This window comes from Melanerpes formicivorus, unplaced genomic scaffold, assembly GCF_026170545.1.
Source record: "Melanerpes formicivorus ecotype bairdi unplaced genomic scaffold, bMelFor1.0.p_v2 SCAF_60, whole genome shotgun sequence".
Lineage (NCBI taxonomy): Eukaryota > Metazoa > Chordata > Aves > Piciformes > Picidae > Melanerpes > Melanerpes formicivorus.
Genome location: NW_027142412.1, coordinates 2,140,273 through 2,164,971, shown reverse-complemented (window position 1 = coordinate 2,164,971; position 24,699 = coordinate 2,140,273). Strand labels below are relative to the sequence as shown.

Here is a 24,699-nt window from a genome sequence, read left to right as displayed (position 1 = left end):
ATTTGGGTCTGGAAAAAGATCTATATTGATTTTTTTGGAGCTGAAAGTTTTTGATTGGGAGCAGATTGTAGGGTGTCATTGATACTGAAGATAGTGTCATCTCCCTCACAACCAGTTCAGAAGTATTAAAATACACAGCTGACATGCTTTTCAGTGTCACACTTGCTCATATACACCAGCAGGGCAAACAAGCACCTAAACCCATTGCTAAGCATGTTGAGAACATCTGAGGAGGTTTCTTGTGCTGAGTGTTCAGTGGCTGAAGGCAGTAATCCACACATTGCTCATCTCAATGCTTTGCAAGGTGCAAGGGAAGGAATGCAAAGATCTAAGGAGATGTTGAATGCTGGCATTCTGAGATGACTCTTACTCTTCCAGTCATGAGCTTTACTTTGCAGTAGTGCCTTGAAAGGAAAATAAGCTTGGGATAGCTCTAGAAACTCTGGCTGAAGTTCATGGCATCATCCTCTGCAAACCAAGCTGACAGGCAATTCAAGTCCCTTTGACTGGACTTCAGTGATATTTGTATTGTATTTTATGCTTACTGGATTGTTTCTATATTTATATTGAATATTCTGTTTAATATTTGGCTTGTGTAAAGTGTCCACTCATTGCTTGGTTTGTATTAATCCCTATTATTAGTGATAATAATGATTATGATATTGTTATTGTTAAGAGAGGCTGTCTTAAGGCACCTTTGGTTTCTTCTCACTGTCACTCAGCCTCTCTCTCCATTGTCAGTGCAGAAGTCCCACAAAGATCAATCTTTGAAGTGCCTGAATTCGGTGTTTGAAGTTAGGTAACACAAAGATCTCCTCATTCACTACTCACTTTTCAAACACAGCTTGTCTGAATCAGTCTGACTGGAAAATCTGCTGACATTGAGGTTGCATAGCATCTGACTCTAACAAGGAGCCTCAGCTGAGTTTCCTTGGAGGAGCTGCTCTTGAGTGGTTTTTGTAGAATGAATAAAGGATAAATGAATTTAGGGGGAAATGCAGTTGTAGAGGTTTCTCAGTACAGGCTTCAGTTACAAGTAAATATCTAACTGTAACCTTGCCATAGTTGTAAGCAGTGTCACTTGGATGTTACAGGATTTCTCATACGTGCACAAAGTTCCATCATTTCAACCTTTTGTGGGCTCCTCTGTGTTTGCTCCACTGAAGATACTGCCAAGTCAGTGCCTCCTACCTCTGAAGATACCAGATGCCTGCATTTTCAGGCCTTCTTGGGCTGTTCCTCCTAAAATTGAACAACTTCCTTTGCCACCTGCAGCCACTTTCATTAGAGATGGCTACAAGTAAGTAACATCTGGTAGGAAATCCCTTTTGCATGTGCATAATTTAAATGGTTCATTGATTGAAAAGTTTGTGTATATAACAGTGCTTTACTACACACCAGACCCAGAAAATAACCTTCAAATGTATTTCACATCTTTTAAATTTGTCAGCCTGGGATCAAAAGAGCTCTGATAGTAAGAATATTTGAACTGAGAACAGCTTTTGGAGCTCGCTGGTGCTGTGCTGTGTGTCTGCTACACTCACAGTGCTTTAACAGAACAGGAGAATGGAGCACTTGGGTTGTGATTTCTGCTGCAGGAAAATGTTGTAACTCAACAGAAACGAGAAGTGTGTTAGGGAATAAAATCAATGCACTTAACCCCTCCTGTCTCTGCCCTCCCATCTCTAACCTACAGTTAGATTCCCCTCTTGTTTTTATGTGTGTGGATTCAGTCTGAGCATCAGGCTGATGATACCTGGCCCTGATGATACCAGTTTGCCTTCTAAGGGCTCATAATATTTTGAGCAAGCCTGTGACAGCTCTCTCCTCCATGTGCTCATGTTGACTCTTCTGAGTCCTCATGGGATTTACCTTGAATTGGGTCACTTGGGGAGCTGCTTATCTGGCAGATGATGATGAGAGGTCTGCTTTTTCTTCCTTGCTAGCTGCTGAAAGAAGAGATGCCAAGCTGGAGAGTGCTGCCACCTACAAGCAAACACTGCTGTTAAATGCCTGTATTCCTTCCTTAGGTCTCAGAAATTAGCAATCTGTGTAGAAGAAACTCATTGCTGGGGGTTTTGAAAGCTACCAAGAATTTGCAACATTAAATTAATAAAAACCTCTTAAAAGGCATAATAACAGTTTAGAGGTCTCCTGCTGCACTGCATTCATTTCCAGAGGAAGTAGCCTGTATCTTTAAGTCAGTCTGTGAATCCTTTAAATCAGGCCTTTCCCAGCTCCAAAGGATCCTTCGGTGCTCCCAAAAGAATTGCAAAGAAGAAATTGTAAACCTTTGCTAGTGCCTAGGGAGCAGTTTAATTCTCAGGTTTTCTCATGCTGCTAACTGATTCAGCAGGCCTGAGCTGGTTATTAATTTCAGGTATTTGTTGGGGAAAAACCCCTTTCATTTTCAATGTAATCCAATTAGAGGCAAGATTATTACTGCAGGCTTCCGACTGAGTGCTGATTGCCAATCAAGGTTTCTAGGTCACCTTTTCTTATTAGTCTGAGGCAGTCAGTGTGCTTCAGATTCACAGCTCCCTCAAACCTTTGTTCCTATTTTCCTTCCTCTCCTGCTTTGAGCTGGACATGCATCAGTTCAAGGTAATAAGAGGATTCTGCAGAATGAGGTCTTCACTATTCTCCTTTTCAAGTCACTAATGATGTGTGAGCACTAACATAGCTCTCCTGTTAAACAGCACACAAAACACAGAAAGAGCAGACAAACATGAAGAAATCCTGTTTCCCATCTTTTATCCAGAGACTCATTAAGTGCTTCCAGCATTTTCCTTACCCTAGGATGTAATGGACACATTTCCAGACAAGTGAGCAGCTTATCAGCAACTCAGAAAGAGAAAAGTTCAATCTTACTCTTTTGGTTGGTCCTGTGTTACTTGTTCCTTGATATGAGTCATTCAGAGAGATGATAGATCTCATGGGAATGTACAAACTGTCCTGTGGTCACTTGAATGTGGCAGATGTTGGCTAAAATGAAAGTAATAAACCCCATTCATGACAGGTGGCCCAAAAATAGGATTCTTAGCTTTGCTGGAGTGTAATGGGATGTGTCACATTGTGCTGCAGACTGTCCAGTGCTAAATGAGCATTTCTGGTATCTGAAATGCCCTTCTCAGCTGCACAGCACCGTGAGGCCGTGTTGTATGTAAGTGCCACACACGTGACTTCTGACAGGGATGAGTTCTGAAGGAAAGGAAGATTTCTGTTCCTCTGACATATTTTCTTCATTGCCACTAATGTACATCTCTGAAGAGGTAAGTGCATTAAAAGCAGCCACTGGAATTCTTTCACTTTTCCCTAGAAGAATTACAAATATCCTAAAATCTTAACTTGACTGTTTATCTAGAGGTTCTTCTCAAGAGCATTTGAGTTGTAGGCCATAGGATTAATCTTTTGAGAGGGCTACGTGCTAGAGGATCCCATTTGATTATGCTGATAAGAGACAACAGTGCTCATGAGGAGAATTTCAATTTCAGTTGAGAGACAGGGGTGGAAGGTTTTGAGCAGAACATGTGTTCATCCTTTCCTGAGACTACAAAGAATTCCTTCCTTTTGCACCATCGTCTCCTTGTGTTTAGGGAGAAGCTTTGACAAAACCAATTTTGCAGCCAAGCAGTTTGGGATGACCTTTGACCAGTTTTCATTTCTGTTTCCTGCAGCAATGTGCCTAGTGTTGGGAGTTTGGCTGACCAAGACTATCTTCAGATGAACACTCCTCAGATGAATACTCCAGTGACACTAAACAGCACTGCTCCAGCCAGCAACAGTGGAGCAGGAGTTCTGCCATCACCAGCAACTCCCCGCTTCTCTGTCCCTACCCCACGCACTCCCAGGACCCCAAGGACTCCTAGAGGTGGGGGTACTGCAAGCGGGCAAGGATCTGTAAAGTACGACAGCACAGATCAAGGTTCACCTGCTTCTACCCCTTCCACAACCCGACCGCTCAATTCTGTGGAGCCAGCCACTGTCCAGCCCATCCCAGAGGCCCACAGCCTGTACGTCACCTTGATCCTTTCTGACTCGGTGTTGAACATCTTCAAGGACCGCAACTTCGACAGCTGCTGCATCTGCGCCTGCAACATGAACATCAAGGGTGCGGACGTGGGGCTCTACATCCCGGACTCCTCCAACGAGGACCAGTACCGCTGCACCTGCGGCTTCAGCGCCATCATGAACCGCAAGCTGGGCTACAACTCCGGGCTCTTCATCGAGGATGAGCTGGACATCTTCGGCAAGACCTCGGACATCGGCCAAGCTGCGGAGAGGCGGCTGATGGTCTGTCAGAGCAACCTGATCTCTCAGATGGGAGAAGGGGCTCGAAGGACCCAGGAACCTCCGATGAGCCTCCTCCTGCTACTCCAGAATCAGCACACACAGCCTTTCACATCTCTGAGCTGCCTGGATTACATGGCCTCCAACAACCGCCAGACGCTGCCCTGCATGAACTGGAGTTACGACAGGCTGCAGGCCGACAGCAACGACTCCTGGGTTGAGTGCTTCAACGCCCTCGAGCAAGGCAGGCAGTATGTGGACAACCCCACGGGTGGGAAAGTGGATGAAGCCCTTGTAAGAAGTGCCACTGTACATTCTTGGCCTCACAGCAATGGTATGGCTTACAACACATCTTTTCTTCCTTTGAATTTTTTGGTGACTTATGTTTGTTTGTTTGAAACTTGCCCATCCTGAGCCACTTGATGTGTGACCCAGTTAATAGTTCTCATTCTAGAAACAAAGCAGGTTTCTGGAAGCTCTGTAAATGATCTTTAAAGAACCAATTATCCAGTTGACCATAGGCTATGTGGTCTAAGTTGGGAAAGAGTCTGTGGAAGTTCACAAATCTGAAGCAGGGATGCGAAACAAATGCAGGCGTTCAGGGAAGGCAGAATTATAGCCCCTTTGTTTTAGGGAATCCCAGAATGATAGGGGCTGGAAGGGACCTCTGAAGATCTCCTTTGATGTCCAACCCCCTTGCCAAAGCTCAGTCACCTAGGGCAGGTCACACAGGGTTTGGAAAGTCTCCAGAGAAGGAGACTCCAAAACCTCTCTGGACAGCCTGCTCCAGGGCTCCAGCAGTCTCACACTGAAAAGGTTTTCCTTCATGTTGAGGTGGAACTTCCTGGGTTCCAGTTAGTGCCCATTGCCCCTTGTCCTGTCACAGGACACCATTGAAAAGAGCTTGTCCCTTTCTTCTTGACACCCATGCTGCAGATATTTAGAAACATCCTAAGGTCCCCTCTCAGAGAAGGGTATAAGCAGTCAGCAGAAATGAAGTGCTCTGTGTGAAAGTGTCAACAAAACAAAGGATTTTATGTTCAGATCTTCCTTGTTTGTCTGCTGAAGATGCTCTGACAACAGGAACATTGTAAAGGTGTGTGAGAAGGCCTAGGGTGACAGCTTTAGTTCAGCATTGTTTGCATAAAGTACCGCAGGAGATGCCATTAAGTTAATTAGAGTTGCACAGAGGGCACTGTGAAGAGCGATGTGAAGGAACAATAAACCTAAAAGTGCTGCCAAATTTCTTCTTCCTGTTCCTGCCTGGAAATGACTGCTGCTCCTTTGTCATTTCAGTACTGGACATCAGCATGCTCTCCTCCCAGGACGTGGTGCGCATGCTGCTGTCGCTGCAGCCCTTTCTGCAGGATGCCATCCAGAAGAAGCGGACAGGAAGGACCTGGGAGAACATCCAGCACGTGCAGGGACCACTCACCTGGCAGCAGTTCCATAAGATGGCAGGACGGGGAACCTATGGTGTGTGCACTGTGGTGTATGGCAGCAGTCAGAGGAAAGAACAGTGCTCTGGAACGGGCACATTCCTCTGGAGAGCCGTTAGAGCAAACAGGCTCTGCATGTAGCTCTGAAAGGCTTTCAAAGGCGTTTGGAGCACATGCTGAGCACTGGAGTGGAGGTTCTGCCCTTCCAGGCTGATGAATATGTGCATGTAGTGCAGAAAGGCTGGGTGAGGATCAAGCTCCCTATACAGATCTGGATTGTGGCATGCACAGAAGCTGGCTGGTGTGTAAACAGCACCAATAGAGGAAGCTGCTCAAGCTGAACCATATCACAGTGGGGAAGAGGGGCTTGCTGAGCTGTGCAAGCATCCGAGTGTGGAGGGTGTTCCCCACAAAAAGCTTTGCTGATTCTCAGGTTTCCCATGTTCCTAACAAGGAGTTTCAGTGTCAGTGTCTTCTGGCTCTGAGCAGCACTTTTGGAAAACACAGATCACAAACCAGACTTTTTATGTGCACATTTGCAGAGCAATGACAGCCAATTAAATGGCCTCCTCACCTGCACTGCATTCCACTCTTAACCCGTGCAGTCTTGCTTACAGAATTATGAGAAGATGTCATCTTGGGACACTGCAGGAAGGTTTCAGTGGTGCTAGGATCAGCTCCCTCTACTCTGCCTCACTGAACTTTGATTTTATCATATTTCTTAAGCACTATGTAAATCTTTTTTTCTCCATTATAAATCTTTTTTCCTGGGGAAGAAGGCTGTGGAGAACGTGGTTTCTGAGGCATGGTACCGCCTCGGTGAGCGCTTCCGCTCCGTCACTTCTAGGAGACCCTGTGCAGCAGGGATCAGTGATTTGCAGTACTCCTGTGAGAGAAACTTCTGCTGCTGCATCAGAGAACCCACTGGAGTCAAGCCAGTTATTCTAATGTTTGTTCTCTCTGTGTTCTCTTTGAAGGCTCTGAGGAGTCTCCTGAGCCTCTCCCCATCCCGACGTTACTGGTGGGCTATGACAAGGACTTCCTGACAATCTCTCCCTTCTCCCTGCCCTTCTGGGAGAGGCTGTTGCTAGACCCGTACGGGGGCCATCGGGATGTCGCCTATATCGTGGTGTGTCCAGAAAATGAGGCCTTGCTCGATGGAGCCAAAACTTTCTTCAGGGACTTGAGTGCTGTATATGAGGTCAGAAAAAGGAACCACACTGAATTGTTTCTTCTTGTCATTTCTGCTCTACTGCATGTTCCTTGGGAGAAATTCATAGGGTTTAAAGTTACAGTTGTTAGAATAAGGATTTATTACATTCTGAGGACTCTCTGCATTTCCAGAGTCCAACAGTGCTCTTGGATTGAGTTAGCTGTGGGTCTCTGTGCATCTGGGGGTGTTTGCTGCCACCTGCTCTTGCCAGTACCCATTCTCTTGTTTAACAGAGGATATAACACTCGTATTAATGCAGCTGCAACCTAATGCATGAAAGTCCAACCAAACCTAAGGAGCAAGGTGCAGATTAAAGGAGCTGTTGCTGGGCTACACATAAAAGCATTTCCTTTTCTACTCCTGCTCACTGTGTACTACTGAATATGTCAGATTCCTTTGTATCCTTACTTTTGCTGTAAGGGCAATTCCAGTCAGCAGGTGAAGGCAGCCTCCTGGGGTTATATTTATGAAGAAGCCACCAGCTGTGTGCTGGCAATAAGGGGCTGCACTACAAACCAGCCTGGGTAACTTTCTCAGGTGCTTGGCATCTAGTGACAGGCATTTCTGCTTTCTTCTCCAGATGTGTAGACTGGGCCAGCACAAACCAATCTGCAAGGTGTTACGTGATGGGATCATGCGGGTGGGCAAGAGCGTGGCCCAGAAGCTGACGGACGAGCTGGTGAGCGAGTGGTTCAGCCAGCCCTGGGGCAGCGAGGAGTGCGACAATCATTCCAGGCTCAAACTGTACGCCCAGGTCTGCCGGCATCACCTAGGTGAGTCCGCCGTGGCGCCAGCCAGGCTCTGCCTTCCTGCAGCTATGGCAGAGGCTGTTGGCAGTAGGTGGAAATGGGGCTGATTCTTAAGCCCCTGAGGATGATCTGTTTCAAAATATAAAAGGTATTATGAGGCTTTATCTTCACTTCTTCCTTCCTGGTTACATTTCCCTACTTTAGAAAGTCCTGTTGCTGTTTATCAGTCTGGTGATCATCTCAGAGATTCAAATGCCAATTCTTATCTTCATAGAAAAGTCAGTTTATGTTTGTGTGTCTCAGAGGCATTCCACACAAGGCTGAATGCATAAATTGATCTGGCTGGTGTGCTGCTGGGATGTATCAGCACAACAGTGTGGCAGAATGGTGCAAGTGGTGCCTTCAATCATGACATTTATTCATATAGAAGGTGTAAGTTCACTAAAGTTCTGTAAGTTCATTAAAACTCTGCAGAGGAAGGATGAGTTAACACAGGTGAAAAGAGAGAGGAACAGTGGCCTTGATCCCTGGGTGTGTGGATCCTGGGAACCACATTACTCTTGATGGCATGGTCTCTGGGCCTCATGGAAGCTTATTTCCATCCCAAAACAGTGACACAGTTTACAAGACTGTTCTCTTTTTGGTTGTTATGGCCACTTGCCATATTTGTTCTTTCACAAGGTAATGTTGGGTGTGCTTGTTTCACACAGAAGTGTGGAGTGTGGGAGGGTATAAAGTTTGCTTTACAGCCCTCCATACCAAAAGGCTGGTCCCTGATCTGACATTGCTCCCAGATTTCATCTGGAGAGGGATATGGCTGTTCCATTCCATAATGAATCCAGAGGCAATGTAACACGTTGTGTACGTGACCAAGAAATGGGATCTCAGTACAAGACACTGACCCATCCAAAACATCTCTGGAGATGCATTGCTGAGACAGTGCTGGCCAGGAAGGCAGGGAGGGGTGGTAGAACACCAGCCACAAAGATGCTTTGTGCTTGAACTGAAATGTGCAAAGTAACTTTTTGTTTAAAAAGAGCCAGGAACTTTAAAGTGATGTCTTGAAAAGTCCTTGCTCCCTTTGCTCTGAGAAAGGTGTGACAGCTCTGCAGTCTGGTTACTTGGTGGGTTTTGTAACAGAGCTGAAGCAAACCTATGGGAGGAGTTAGCAGGGCAGCTGCACAGACTGCTGAACACTTGCTCCAGCCTGCAAGGAAAGTTTGGCAGAAGGAGGGCTCCTGTCTCAGATGACACTGTTGCCTCATTCAGTCTGCCTTTAGGTTTAATTTACCACGTAACTGGGAGGGAGGAATTACTGCAACATGGTTTCACATAAATACCCCAGGCTTACCTGAAGAAGTCTGTAGCGTGTGCCCAGCCAGCTGGGCAGTCGAGCTGTTCAGCTCACAGCTGAGGCATCTGGCAGGGGCAGTGCTGGAAACTTCTCTGCTGGTGATTTACTACCTCCATGAGTACATAAATACTAATTTACTTATTTTTATTCATTTATTACTCAAAATGAATCCCTCTGCTGTCTATTTTCCCATAGTGAGGAGGCGAAATAACTATTAAAGTTTGTCATTATTGTAGCTCAGTTAAAAAGGACTTTAAGATTTTCAGTCTGGCAGAGATAACCTCCAGGAGATTGCAAAGCTGACCTCTCTATAAAGCTGTTATCACAACCCCATCTAGCTAGAGGTAATGACATGTCAGTACCAGCTTCAGTTCACACAGCTCTGCAAAGCCAGTCCTGTTCTAAAGACGTTTGATTACTATCAGTTAGAACTGAAACCCTCAAGAATGGTCAAACTTACACTGAAGGTTATGTTCTCTGAATATTCTGTATGACTTCATGGTTATTGCAGTTCACTCTGATCTGGCAGACTGTCATTAATCTCCCTCCCTCTTTATGTGCTATTTCAGCACCTTACTTAGCCACTCTGCAGCTTGACAGCAGCCTGCTGCTGCCACCTAAGTACCAAACCCCACCGCCAGCAAGCCAGACACAAACAGCACCTGGGAACACTGGACCTGTAGCCTCCAATTCAGCATGTCTCTCAGCTGCTGGAGCAGCACCAACAGGCAACTCTTTCAACTCCACACCTGGTGGTGGGACCAGTAGCCTTCCAGCAGGAAGCAGCTCATCCTCTGGATCCTCTGTGCCACAGCTGTCAGCATCCTCTGCAACGCCCGGCGTTAACCAGATGGCCGCTACCTCTACTCCAGGGTTCAGTGGGAACATCGGCTCGGGGCAGAACACCAGCACTGGGGCAAACACAGCAGAGCGCTCACAAGGAAGCACAGCCCCTGGAGGAGATGCAGAATCAGGTCAAAACTTACCACAGCAGCCGCAAGAAGGACAGGAGGGGTAAGTTACCTAAGTGCTCAAGTGACTCAGAGTGCTTCTAATTAAATCCACCGTTCTGCTTTCATGCACCTCCTACCCTTTAAGCCTTACATGAATCCTTGGCAGGAGAGGACCCTCTGGCGTGTGCAGTGCTCGTGCCAGCGGCAAATGCAACAGGGCCCATTTTTATTTATTTGTGAGAAAGGGGAGTTGGAAAAAAGCAAACCTCCCTTTTGTTGTTACAAGAAAGCAAGCCTGATTGGACTGCATGAGCATGGGTGTTGTAGTTCTGTGTGAGATGCCTCAGGATACCACTCCCGGCTTGCTCTGGCAGTGCAAGACAAACACAAGGTGTCTGGTAGGTTCTGTTCCAGGTCTCACCTGTGTCACCACAGAACCTCTCCTGTGGCACTGCATGACTCTTTCTTGGACAACTCCATCCCACCTGTGATGTTCACAGATACAAAACACACTCCTGGGGGGTGGTTCTCATTTACTGGCAGTGCAGGGGTGGTTTTGCAGGCAGGTGTGCTGTGAGGCCAGGAAACAGAATTATTTTACTGTTACTTTAAAATCAATTTTAGCAGCCCAGCTTTTTAAAGACTTCATTAGAAATAGTCATCCATCAAACATCAAAATTAAGGAAAGGGTTTTTAACATCTCATGTAAGTAACTTCCTGAGGGAACATGTTTTTCATTACTCTCACAGTAATGCATATTGCTAATAGTCATGATGTATGTTGTGGAGTTCCTGTATCTTAAGTGAAAAGCCCACATCCTGTTGTAGTTGGGGTGATCCTTAAGCCATCTGCTCCCTGGATCTGTGCACAAGGCTGCTTTATCAGCTGCAGCACAGTTTCTGACAGAGTAGGTCTGAGCTGCTTTTTATCACTTACAGATGTGGAGCCTCCTGTCCATGGCTGAGCCACGGGGGAGTGTTTTACCAAGTGAAAATGTTCAGTTGTTCCTTCCATTACCAATGGAACCTTCTCTGTGGCTAAACAGAGAGCTTCAGTCTCCATCAGTATGGATTTGGCACTTTTCCTTGGTTCTCAATTTCTTCTCCTTCCACCTTTCCAAAAAGAAAACCGTCAACAGCACTGTTAAGCAGGCTGGCACATACCTGACAGGGAATCTCACAGAGCTAATAGCATTGCCATGATCTTCAGGCAAAATCTATTCTGACTGCATTCAATGAGACTGTGTTGAAATTTGTGGCCAGTATCTTTAATCAAGAGCAGGTATTGTGGATGAAGAGCTGCTGCAGTGAGTGGACATCATCTCAGTCACTGTTGTATCTTTTTGTTCATGTTTTTGCTTCTGAACATGACAGTCACTCAGTTACTCCCTTCTTCCTTCCTCTGCTTCAGCCTTGCACACCCTCACAGAAAGCCAGCAGTTAACAGCTCTGTGTGTCTCTAGTGTTACAGAGAGGGAGAGGATAGGGATCCCCACCGAGCCCGAGTCTGCCGACAGCAACGCCTATCCCCCTGCGGTGGTCATCTACATGGTGGATCCTTTTACCTACACTGCAGATGAGGAATCTGCCTCAACCAACTTCTGGCTGTTAAGTTTGATGAGATGCTACACAGAAATGTTGGATAACTTGCCTGAGAATATGAGGAATTCTTTCATTCTCCAGGTAATTCTGCCTTCCTCTGTCTCTTCCCACCAGGGAGTCGTTCTGTCACAGCACACTTCTGATACACACACTGTACTGAAAGATAAAACGTGAAGGGTATCAAATTTAGGTGCTATTTACAGAGTATGTTGTTGACAGTCCAAGTCTTTATATTAAAAAACCCACTTGCTTTTGTTTTGATGAGGAAATGAATGTAAGGCAGTCCCAGTATCCTTGTATCAGATCTGTTGTGTGTTTCTAGCACTTGTGTTAGAGGCTTCCTGAAGAGGGATTTCAGTTATTTAAACCACAGCTTGGGTTGCCATTGCCAAAACTGTCCAGTTGCTCTTGTGATTGCTTTGTTTGCTTTTTATATTCTCTTGATTTATATTGTTTAATCCAAAAGTAGTATATGAAACCAGACATTTAATGCATAATTTAACTATTGTATTGTTATTATCTGCTGCTTAAAAATAATTTACTATGTAACTTGGCATATAATAATAGTTACTTACTCTGGAATTGCTTAAGAATTGAATTTGTGTAGCCAGAAGCAGAGCTTGGCCCATTGCCCAGGCTGCCTGCGTTCTGCCATGCCTCTTCCTTCCCAGTGGTTCAGTTGAAATAACTGGGGAGGGGGAAATGGGAGGCCAGAGACTACAAGCTGTGCATGTGCAACACATGCCAGCAGCAGCATGTGATTGATGCCTGTGTACCTTATTCATATGTGCTCAGCTCGGCTTTAAAGTATTTGAACTCAAATTAGAAAACAAAACAAATCCAAAAAGAAAAATAATTGGAAATTGTTACAATGTTTCAAGTTGGGCATGGAAAATGAGTCATTCTTGGTAATCTTGACCTCATTGTTCCCTGAAATGATGGGGAAATCGTCACCGAAATACTTCAGGATGAGCTGAAAGTCATACTGTGGTGTAGAGTGCAGGCAATACCACTGATTCAGACCTGAAGATACTGAAAATAGACTAGCCTCTGATACTGTGATGTCTGCAAACCAGGACCATGTAAACTGTACAGGGAAACTGCATCTTTGTCCCTACTGCTGGCCTCACCAACTCTTCCTGAGGACTGGTTATCTTCTGGTCACTTACCCTTTGTTTCTCTAATTGTGGTGTTTTGCCATTTTATGTCACACCAGCAGTCAGTTTTCTCTAAGCAAAGGGGAACATGATACAGCACAATGTTCTCCCAGCTGTACTTGCAGGATACACAAACATCCAGTTGCTTCAAAATAAATCAAACCCAAATGTTTGCAGACTTATCACAATCATCTTGAGAGTGCAGAAGCCCAGCTTCTGGAGTTCTTGGATGAAGACCTGGCTTTTAAAAACATGCAGTCGCATTTAGTAAGTAGAATGTGCTGCTCAGGTGCCAGTGGTTCAGGCAAGAACCAGAGAGTAGTAAAAGTTTTGTGAGAGTGAAGTTTTATTGCTGCTGAAAATATCTGTTAACTGACCAGCAGCAGAATTGCTGCACCTCTGCTGATCAGTGAATTGAAAAGGAGGAGTGACCACAGAAGTCACTGCAATAGAATCTTGGTTCTGATCTCTTCAGTCTTCCCTAGGAATGACACCGTGGTGCTGGTTCCACATCACCAGCAAATAATTCTAACCATTAAGTATGGAACCAAACCAACCTAGGCACAAAGCTCAGAACACTGAGGTTATGCAGTGAAGGCTACCTCGAAAGGAAGATGCTGATCAGAAAAAGAGCTTTAACAAGCTACAGGCATTTGGTTTAGGACTGAGGATTAAAAACATTAAAACTACCCTCAAGTTTTAGGGGTAGTTACTTCTTGTAGTATACTTTGGTAACTGCTGCACCTGTAGTTCACCACATGCCCTTCCCAGATTGCAGTAGGAATAAGACGGTGAACCTCAGAAAAATAACCTCTTCCCTTTGTGTGTCTGGTGGGGCTTCTCCTCCAATGAAAGCAAAACTAACTCAGAGTTTTTAGTAAGCTGTGTTTGTCAGCTGTTCCTGACATGTTACAGCCTTCAGTTACTGTGGCCCTGGGAGAAGACTCTTCCATTGCACTGGGCAGTAGGAGCCTGGAGCTTTCAGAGGGGTTTTGCAGCCTTAAATATATCATTAAGCTGCAATGTCAGGGAGTTTGTGTTTGTGTCAGGGAGTTTGTGTTTGTGTCAGGGAGTGCAGTCACTGACTCTCGCAGCTCTTCATAGCAAAGGGCAGCAGCCCTGCTAGGAAGCTACAGATACCGTACTGCAGTACAAAGTGCTGTGGCTGCTAAGTGACTAAAGAATGTGTGAGTCTAGGCTGATGTTAATGAGCAGCTCTCTGAAGGCTTTCACTCATGTTTTACTGTTTCTGTGATTCATACAGATTGTGCCTTGCCAGTACATGCTGCAGACAATGAAGGATGAACAGGTTTTCTACATTCAGCACTTGAAGTCCTTGGCATTTTCAGTGTACTGCCAGTGCAGGAGGCCCTTGCCCACACAGATCCACATCAAGTCACTCACAGGCTTTGGGCCAGCTGCCAGCATTGAGATGACCCTCAAAAATCCTGAGGTTAGTATTGGTGTCAAGACAATGAAACTGTAACCACTTCTTTCAATTATTGAAAAAGAGTAAAGAAAGCACTGTTAGGAATATTTTTTCAAGGTCCAGAAGGTAATGAAACCAGAAGGGGTCTTGGTGAGCTAATACTGAATGGAAAATGGTAAGGAAAACGTCAGACTCCTTCCTTTCAGCTTTAAGCTTCTGGGTTTGAGTCATAAAAGGTTAAAGATCAGTGTACAAGAAGAGGTGTCTGTGATTACCTAGGATTCTGAGACATCTTATAGCTTCAGTCTGTAGTACTCCTACAGGCAAGTGTTTATGCCACACCTTTATTTATGCACACAAATATATGAAAGAAGTTCCTGTGCCTAATTACAGGTGCTCTGTTAATTCCCTGAGGTAATGGAGAGCTCTCCCTGGTTTGGTGGGCTTCTCTCTCGTCTGTTTTTTAACACCACAGATATTCAGGCCCCGTTTCTGGAATTCCAGGGATGTCAAAAGCAGAATAATCCATCCTGCCTGCCAGGAATGGTTCTCGTTCCTTGAAAGATAACGATGACTGTTTTAGTTAGGTTTAATGGACCAGCTAAACACTTAACCACTTACCTTGGGATAAAGGCATGCTTGTTAGGGTTTAAAACCCTAGTTTCAGAATCATCATAAACCCAACCTATCAACATGTTTCATGACTCACAAGACCATAAGCCCTCCCTGAGAATTTCTAAGAGCACTACCACCTCAGGCGTGTCCACATTCTCCCCTCACGCTTCCCTCACAAAGGTATCTGTTCAGTCAGACAGATTTTGCAGCAAGTTCCAACAGTCATACTTGAAGCTATTTAGGTGTAAGGGGAAGAGTGATAAACTTGCAAGAGCCCTGCAAGCTTCTCCCTACCTCTAACTAATGTTTCTGCAGGGTGGTATCCTAGAAAGGGACATCACCAGAAAGACGATACCCTGTAATCTCTGGGAGAACACCATAGCTTGTCCTCCAAGCTGATTAACTTGCACTTTGCATTTCATCTTTAATTTCCCGAGGAGACAAAAACACCACAAGAGGAACAAATATTTTCATGAGCAGCTTGCATTTCACACACCCAGTGAATCAGATCTCTGCTCTTGCTGCTGTGCACACGTTCACACTCACTCAGTGCAGCAGACCTCCACACTCTGCCTGAGAAGAAAACCCCCTGACCATTTCTAACTCACTGAGCATGGGTGGGCAGGCCCAGCAGGTTTTTTCTTCAGAGAGCAGTTATAAAGCAAAGATGGGTTTGGAACTGACAATCTGGAAAGAGGCTTTGAAGAAGAACAACTGGAGAGCCTGTTGGCCAAGACAGATGTGAGCCTGCAGTTTGCCACTGCAACAAAGCAAGCCAACAGCAGAGGGGGCTGCCTTAGGAAGTGTACAGAGTGGTGATTATTCTCCCCTCAGCACTGGTGAGGCCTCACCTGGAACACAGGTCTGATTGGGCTTCTCAGTACAGGAAGTGTGATGTGCTGGAGTAAATCCAGCAAAGGGCCAGCAAAGATGAGTAAGGGACAAGAGCATCTGATAGCTGAGCAGACACTGAGAGCTGCAGTTGTCTAGCCAGAGGGGCTCTGATAAGTTTCTATCAATATCTGATGGGAAGGAGTACCAAAGATGGAACCAGGCTCTGCTCAGTGATGGGACAAGAGGCAGTGGGCACAAAGTGAAATACAAGAAAGTGGTTAAATGGGGGGGGGGGGGGGAGGGGGAAAAGCTTTTATACTGTACATTTGATTGAACACTGGAACTAGTTGCCCAGGCAGGCTGAACTTTCCATCACTGGAGATGACATCCAGTATCTCTGTATGTCCAGTGATGGAAATACTAGGAGTATTGAGCAGCTTACTCTAATGGACTGTTTAATCAGAGACTGCTATCAGCCTGCTGCCCAAAGACTGTTTTCATACCTTAGCTTCCCTATATGTAAAAAGAAATCTTTAGGTAAGATCTGAAGCACATCAGCTTTTACCTAGCAGACATGACTGGTCTACAGCCTCTTGACTACGAGCACCCTGAATTCACTGCCTGTTTCAAACTGCCATTGTTCTGGTCCCACTGCCAATCTGTGTTTGTTTCTTGCATTAAACTGTTGAGGTATCTACTGCTGACTGTGTTGACTTTATTGCAGAGGCCCAGCCCAATCCAGCTCTACTCGCCTCCTTTCATACTGGCCCCCATCAAAGACAAACAGACAGAGCTGGGGGAGACCTTTGGAGAAGCCAGTCAGAAATACAACGTGCTCTTTGTTGGCTATTGCTTGTCTCACGATCAGCGGTGGCTTCTGGCATCCTGCACTGACCTTCACGGGGAGCTGCTGGAAACCTGCATAGTCAATATTGATTTACCAAACAGGTACAAACCTTTTCACATTCTAGCTAGGGCTCTGGTTGGCATCCCTCACTCTCATCAGCTTCTTGCACGTCCCTTCTGATCCCGTTTCCTGCTGATCACGATGATGATGTTACAGTGACAACATTTCATTTGGCACTTCTATAAACTGCAGAGGGAAGAAGTTACTGTGCTACACTTGTTCTACAAATGCTAGCTTTGGGAGCAGCTGGCAGGTTGCTCAGCATATGGGCACCTTTTGTGTGTCACTGCAGTAACAGGACTGAAGGCAGACACGGAGATGTTTTCTGCTTCTTGTTAGTAAATGTCAGTTACGCATTCTGCAAGACTGTCAGAACTCCTCTAGAGGGTCAGCACTGGTGGTACAGAAGAGGAATCTGAGTACTGCCCCTGATTCTCTTTACTCCAGGTCCCGGAGGAGCAAGTTGTCAGCACGTAAAATCGGCCTGCAGAAGCTGTGGGAGTGGTGCATTGGTATTGTACAGATGACATCACTGCCTTGGAGAGTTGTCATCGGGCGGCTTGGCCGCCTGGGCCACGGGGAGTTAAAAGGTATGGAATGACAGTGGTTTGCAGTGGGGACCTGGCCTCGGTGTGCAAGGCAGAACTGCACTGGCCACAGACCTTTAAAGCCAGGGCACTGAGAGTGATAATCCTGCCCCAGCACTGCATTTCTGGGCTGGTTTGCATCAACAGCGTGCTTGTTTGAACACCAGGCTGGACACTGCTCCCTTGTGTCTCATGAATGTTGCATGGATTAACCAGGATTTGCACAGTGTGCCCCAAGTGCAAGTCATGGGTTTCACCATGTTAGGAGATCTGAACAATAGTTATCTTGTCACAGAAACAGGATTCAATTCTGATTCCTGAGCTTAAACAAAAAGTTCTTGCAAAAATCATTGCTGAAGGAAGAGATGCCATTTTCCCTGTGGTATGCAGAGCTAACTGTTAACCAGCAGGCAGCTGCTCCCTGCAGCCTGCACACAGTTCCCAAGATTTTCTAACAGCTTGAAGGCAAATCAAAGGGAGCTCTGAAGTTTTAGGTACAGGTGCCTTAATCCAGCAAGGGTAGGGACTGCCACCCTTCAGTAGTCATCCTTCTCATGGACTTCAAAGCATGCATTCAGCACCTTTTGTTCTATTCCTAATGGCTGTGGCCACTAGTCAGGTTTTGTTTGGTAACTGATTGGAAGAAAATGGAATCCTGAGAGGGTGCACACTGTCTCTACCTGCCTCCTGAGTTGGAACATGAAGATAAATTAGATAGGACAAAGATATTTCATGAGTGTTTGTCCTTTCACATTAATAACCGAAGGAGATGTGAGGTCCTCTGGTTAGCTTATTGCAGGAGATTCTGTGCTTCAGGAGATGGGATCTGTACTTCAGGAGATGGGAAAGGATTTAAGAAGAATGTACAATAACTAACAGTTGAGTCTGAATGCACAAACAAATACCCTAGGGGGGGAAAGCAGCAATGACATGCCTTCTCCTGAAAAATACCTGCAGGGAAAAAAAGCTAGTGCCTGCCCTGGTGGGGGATTTTGGTATCCAGCATACACAGGGGTTCCATACAATGAAGGCAGAGAAACAGAATTTAATCAGCAACTCCCTTCCTGTTTGGACATGTAACATTGCTTAAATGGCTAGATGTAGTTTCTTGAATGCACATCTGCACCTCCACTGAAGCTTGCTTTGTCTCCTGTATTCATGGTAAGATCCAACAAGATTTCTCTGAAGCTGTGTGTGAATTCATACCTCTGCTTACAGCTCGAGTATCTGTGTTGTGCAGCGTGCTAGATGCAGAGAGATGGCCTTTTGAAGAGAGGTGGTGCATTTCAGGAAAGGAGCTGTATGTAAATCAAAAACATTGGCAAACCTTTCAAAAAGAACCCTTCTGTGTTGCCCTTTTTAATATCAGATAAGTAGCTCCTGTACCCTGCAGGCAGAGTGAAAGACTTGTGTCACCTCAGGATTTGTCAGCTGCTAGCAACCCAGCAGACTGCCCCAGAATGAATCCCTGCAGTGACTGCTGCAATGCTCAGGGTGCAGACCTGCACATCTTGTTCTGTGTTTCATGGAGGGGAGCAGAAAAGAGGAAGGCAGGGTACAGAAATGCAAAGTGAGGTTACTCTTTTATTACATTCAAGCAGGTGCTGGCAGCTAGAGAATTGCACTCTGTCCTACCATAAGGTTCTTCCATTTCAGACTGGAGTATCCTCCTTGGGGAATGTTCCCTGCAGACAATCAGCAAACAACTGAAGGAGGTGTGCCGCATGTGTGGCATCTCTGCTGCAGACTCTCCCTCTATCCTCAGTGCCTGCTTAGTTGCCATGGAGCCACAGGGGTCATTTGTTGTGATGCCAGGTAAGCTTTACCCGACTCTTTAAATGTCAATGTAACTTTTATTCTTTCATGATACTTCTCACATAAGCACATCACCTTTGGGAGACTTCAGAGTCCAGCAAGAACACTGAATGTGGTAGGAAGTAAGTTGAACCAGCAGCATTCCCCCAAATAGCATGAAGACACCCTGCTGTGGGAGTGCAGGCTCCTGGGGAGCAGTGGCTGTATGGCACTGTCAAAGTGATGATCTTTCCCTTGAGGAGGTCATGTTTTCAGGTGGAGCAGCTCTCATCAGCTGAGCTGTGATGATGGAGATGCCCACGGCAGGGAGTTCTGCAGACACTGTAAGAGTCTGTGGTGCGTAAGAGTAGGAGTCTGCGTAACTGGGAGTAAGGACCAATCTTTCTATATGCTTGAGTCATTTAGAGACTTCTGTAACAAGCAGCAGTCCACAGAGTTAAAGTTGAAATTAAATAAGTAACTTTACATTTGCTGTATTACATTAGCAAGTGCTTTAGGAAGTACCTGGTGACAGATTCTTACAAACTACTCTGGTGTTTTAAGTTTAGAAAGAAAAGATCACAGAATGGTAGAGGTTGGAATGGATCTCTGGAGATCATTGAGTCCAAGCCCCCTGCCATAGCAGGATCACCCAGGAACACATCCAGGCAGGTTTTGAAAGTCTCCAGGAAGGAAGACTCCACAACCTCTCTGGGCAGCCTGCTCCAGGGCTCTGTCACCCTCACAAGAATATTTCTCCACATGTTTGGGATGGAGTTTCCTGTGTTCCAGCTTACACATAGAACAGAACTAAATACATTTCAAAGCAGGTATTTTACACCATAAGAAAACAGACAGCAAGCTATGCTTTTTTTGTGTCCACCAAAGCAGGGTGTATTTCATAAAGATACAGATGTGTGTGTCAGAAGTAACTTAAGCTTGCTCATTTAATGAGTAAATCTTTGATTAGGGGCAGCAGAAAGGTAAGATGGAGCACTGCATGGGAGCTCATACAGCTAACTGTTATCTGATCTTCTTTTCAAGCTGTGGTGGGTTGAAATGATATTCTAGTAATTAACTCTCTTTAAGAAGAACCTGGTTCACATGCATTAGCTTGCAGACCCAGATCAGCTGCACAGGAATGTGACTGAGCACTGAACACCTATTCTGAAGACAATGCAAATGAATCCCTCTGCCATTGTTTCTGTTCTGGCAGATGCTGTCACTATGGGCTCGGTGTTTGGCCGCAGCACCGCGCTCAACCTGCAGTCCTCTCAGCTGAACACCCCTCAGGATGCCTCCTGCACGCACATCCTTGTTTTCCCAACCTCTGCTACTATCCAGGTGGCACCAGCAAATTACCCCAATGAGGATGGGTTCAGCCCTACTAATGGTAAGTAATCAGGTGTCTGGTGTAGGGGGTGAAGGACTTGCCAGTGGTCAGAGCATCAGCAGAGCTGCGATCAGGAACAGAGTGGAGCGATGTTGTCCCACAGATCCCCTAGCCCCTAAGTTAGTGTTCAGAGAACACCACGGTGCTCTGCAGTTACAGGGTAATACTCTTTTGGGGTTTTTTAAGGAAGTGTATTTCAGATCATCATAAAAGTGATCTGGACCATCAGAACACCACATGGCACAGACTGGGAAATGCTTTTTCTTGCTGTCCTGACTCAATCAGCCCGAGCTGTTTACAGCAGTGGGTAGCTGTGTGCCTTGTTGTGTACAAAGCCTCTGAGGAAGAAGGTTCTTGGTTTGGAACTCTGATCTTCCAAAAGCAGGCAAAATAGGACCGACCTAACAGTTCCTAGTGTCACCAGCCTGCTTTTCAAGCATGTCTAACCCTATAGTTTGTGTCAGCAAGGCTGGCTAATACTTTATATCAAGTAAGTATTTTCCTAACTGTTTTGCCAGAAATCCTTAAAACTGATTGTAGAATGATTTACCCCCAGAGTAAGTGCAAACACTGACAACAGAAGAGGAAAGTTACAGTATGGGGAGGAAGAAAGGCCTACTACTTTGGCTCTAAGAGTCTGCTTTGATCTGTTCCTCCTGGAATTTCAGTGGGCCTCACAGGAGGGAAGTTACCCCTCTTAAGCAGCTGTCCTTTCAGGGCCCCAGAATTCTGACTGAAGACTGTGCTGACAAATATTTAACCTGCATTAACCTGCCCTTTGGTGCTCCAGATGCTAATTAGAATCAGGTACAAGAGCTGGTGTTTTCCAAAACGGTGTTAAATTTAATTTTCTTAACTCTGTTCTACTTAATGATTAAACTGCTTCCTCTGCTATTAGCCAGCTCATTTATGCTCTGGAGGCTAAGCAGAGCATGACATTAGTTCTGTTTACTGAGGTTGTAGGACAGAAGTTAATAAACTTAAGCTAATTCATTGCTCTTACAACCGAGTATTTCTCTTCAGAAGATGAAGAAAAACAGCCACCTCTCTGTTTCAGCACTAGGACTCCAGGTGAAATTAGTGTCAGACACACACATCCTTCTCCATTTTGATGAGGAGTAAATTTCCCATTTTCAATGGAAAATGATTTGTTACGCTATGTAGAAATGCATGACTCTTACCTGGAGCTCTGTGTTTCAGTACAGATTTGGCTGCAGTTCTGACAGCTGCCAATGTCCTTTCCTGTGCCCTAAAACGTACTTTAAATGCCATATACAGTTAAACATCTTTGCTTGCTGAGAAATCTGGGTAAGGAGAAGACCCCTATAAACCATATTGTGATGCTTGTAATTTTTTGCTCAGTGTTTCTGTATGGTGTCTTTAGCTTTCCATCATGTAAATTACTGGTGGCATCATAACCTGGGTTGCAGATGACTGGGTAATGCAATGTTCTTCTTACACAATCAAACACATTTTCACTGCCTCTTTATAGCCTTCCCATATATAACATAACCCAAAAGTTAAAGCTAACACAACAGCTTCATTTCTGAAATGGAAGTTAACTATTAAGAGCTGCATGGTAGGAAATCCTGGTGCAGTATTTGCAGTAATCATGCATTTACTTGGCCTGTGAGGCTGGAGCAGGCCCTGCTGCCCACCTTGATCCTGGACCAGTTCCCTGAAGCTGCCAGGACTGATCCCCGAGTGTTCTGAGCAAGTGTCTGAAGAGCAGCACCTGCTGAGAGTCACACCCCTAGGTTTGCTAAATGTATTTCAAGTGTTCTGTTAATGGCATTCAGTGAGCAGCTGCAGTGAGGTGCCATTTTCTCTGTTACAAACTTCCATGTGGGTCTTTGCTAAGCTGGTATGACAGGATTTTTGTTCTCTCTATGACCATTGTTACAATTCATGATTCTAAGAGACATCTGCCAGGTTTGCCTTTGTGTGGTTGTAGTCAAAGGTACTGAGGAGGATGAAGCAGTGAAGTGTTTATCTCTGCTTTCATCTGTCTCAAGAGTATGTTGAACCAAATTAAAAGGAAGGATAGTAAAATAAAGGGAATGGCAATAAATTACAGGTAGTTCTTGGCAAAATGGAGTGCATAACATTGGAAATGGTTTTCCTTTCTTTCTTTCTCTCCCCAGATGACATGTTTGACCTCCCATTCCCAGATGACATGGACAATGACATTAGAATTTTAATAACAGGGAATCTTCACTCTTCACCAAATTCCTCCCCAGTTCCTTCCCCTGGATCACCATCTGGCATTGGAGTGGGATCTCACTACCAGCATAGCAGGGTAAGGCTGTAGCACTTGAAGGCATATGCTAATTAAAACACAAAATAGACCCAAATCCTCCACAAAATCTTTTTTTCCCCCTGTAGATTCCCCTACAGCAAGCAGAAATTAACATTAAAATTGAAGGTGCTCTGTAGAAGTTGCCTCTTGCCTATTTGCATCTTGGAAGTGAATTGTTAGTGTAGAAGATAACTGAGAGGAAGAGGAGGAGAAATAAGCTGTAGTTCTGTGTGGCAGAGTCGTATCTAGTGACCCTGTCTAAATTTAATCTGTACTCTTCTGTTATTTCTGGAAAGTCACATGGAATGTCCCTGAACTAAGTGACAGGGCTCTGAGAGAAAGGAAGGTGTGACAGCTCTGTTCAGAGGGGAGGCAAGAAAGGAGATCATTCTGCCTACCCACCAGCACTGCAGGCATTTGTTTATGCAAATGGTGTTTTCTTACTAAAAATTAGCCCAGAGCAGTGCTTGTGAGAGATTTCTGTTTGAAGTGGCTTTTATAAAGTTGGTTCCAACACCAGTGATTGCTTAAAATGCAAATGATTTTGGTAATTTAGGGTATTTTTTTAGTTGGCTTCAATGTGATGTGGATCCTGCTTGATAGAGATCTTCGAGTGATACACTATGAGATGTAGCTGTGCATTTTCAGTGGTTTCCATCACAAGGATGTACAAGTTTGAGGCATAATTTCCTGTGGAGGTTTTACTCTAGAGATAGTACATGGAAAGCAGTAACTTACTACTTCTTTACTAAATAATGCAGTGCTTTATGAAAGATGCTGGCTAACCAGCTGACCCAGCACATTTAAAAGGTGTGGTGTAGTGATCTGTCAGAACTTAAGTGGATCCATGGCTGTCACTGATGGATTTAAACCTTCTCAAGAAGAATTATAAAGTTGGGGTGAAAGGAGGTGAGCACAGGTAGCCAGAGGAGTTGTAGGTACAGCGAGGATACCTGGCCCTGAGTGATGCCACTGCTTCAGCCCCTGTAACACAGCACTGTGCTTTCCTAAAGAAGATACCTTAAGAACAGAATTCTCACTCCCTGCAGATGACTGACTATACAATGGTAGTTTCACCACCTGGAAGAGGAAAGTCCTGTCTGTATTTTCCTTGCCATCTCTGCCAAAATGCTTCACTGCTCAGCTTAATACAGTCTGTGAGTGAAAACCTACCTCCTCCTCAGCCACAGCTAATACAGCTAATGCTGTATTTTGTGATCTCAGTACACAGCCGCCTGGCCTTAGGTTTTCAAAGGCTAAATAATTGCAGGTTACTGTCACTTGGTTGTTTCAAACTGGTATGTGGGCAAACGAAAGTTCTACATTCTGTTACTGAAGCCTCCAGCTATAAATCACAACTGAGCATTCAGAACATTTCACTCTCTTGTTTAGCTCATTCACCAGTCTCTATTCTGTGCCACTTCTAGAAATGCATTTACTAAACTACTCTCAGTGGAACTCCATCCAAGTGGCTTAAGAACAGTGCTGAAAGGTTAATGACCAAAGCGCTTAGAGACCTGGGCAAGCCATTGCTAGATGAAGCTGTCACAGTAATTCAGTTTAACCATTAACAAGGGCCTAGTAATTGATGTGTAATTTTTGGTTTTAAAAAAGCAGCAGCGTGTGATCATTACCTGTGGGTCGGGGAAGGTCAAGCCTTCGTCCATGTACCCCGTAATTGATTGCTGCAGTTCAGCAGTGTAAGTCCTGATTGCTCCACAGCCACTTCCAAGGGCTGCTGGTGGTGCCCACAGCCTTCTCTGAGCTTTATGGAGTGGTTAACTTTGATGCCTGAGTAAGATATTACCGTTGGAGAAGGGCCTGCTTGAAGGGCTAACAGTGAAGGCTTTGTGATTAGATTAGAATGTTCATGGATTAAAGGAATTGCTGTCCCAGTTCTTCTGGGGTAAGCCCCAAGCTAAACTGCTTTACAAGGCATCTTGGGGTTGTTCCTCTATGAAATGAAAGTAAAAGCAAAATAATAAAGGGTGTTTCCAAAACAAGCCAGATGCCTTTAAACCAGGAATGTAGAGTGGGATGGCAGCCCCCTTTCTGATACCTGAGGTAGGTTGGGTCATGGGCTCA

At 45.1% G+C, this 24,699-nt stretch overlaps 1 protein-coding gene across 1 annotated transcript in view; it reads left to right on the top strand.

Annotated features, from left to right (window-relative positions):
* Nucleotides 1-24,699, top strand: part of MED13L (mediator complex subunit 13L) — a 202,749-nt gene that overhangs the window by 170,259 nt on the left and 7,791 nt on the right. The window contains exons 16-28 of the mRNA XM_068161794.1: nucleotides 1,095-1,300; nucleotides 3,678-4,624; nucleotides 5,587-5,766; nucleotides 6,707-6,930; nucleotides 7,523-7,715; nucleotides 9,615-10,059; nucleotides 11,461-11,680; nucleotides 14,021-14,209; nucleotides 16,359-16,582; nucleotides 16,989-17,131; nucleotides 18,785-18,943; nucleotides 20,139-20,315; nucleotides 22,460-22,614. Coding sequence (XP_068017895.1) covers nucleotides 1,095-1,300; nucleotides 3,678-4,624; nucleotides 5,587-5,766; nucleotides 6,707-6,930; nucleotides 7,523-7,715; nucleotides 9,615-10,059; nucleotides 11,461-11,680; nucleotides 14,021-14,209; nucleotides 16,359-16,582; nucleotides 16,989-17,131; nucleotides 18,785-18,943; nucleotides 20,139-20,315; nucleotides 22,460-22,614 — 3,462 coding nt within the window. The remainder of the gene's footprint in view (nucleotides 1-1,094; nucleotides 1,301-3,677; nucleotides 4,625-5,586; nucleotides 5,767-6,706; nucleotides 6,931-7,522; nucleotides 7,716-9,614; nucleotides 10,060-11,460; nucleotides 11,681-14,020; nucleotides 14,210-16,358; nucleotides 16,583-16,988; nucleotides 17,132-18,784; nucleotides 18,944-20,138; nucleotides 20,316-22,459; nucleotides 22,615-24,699) is intronic.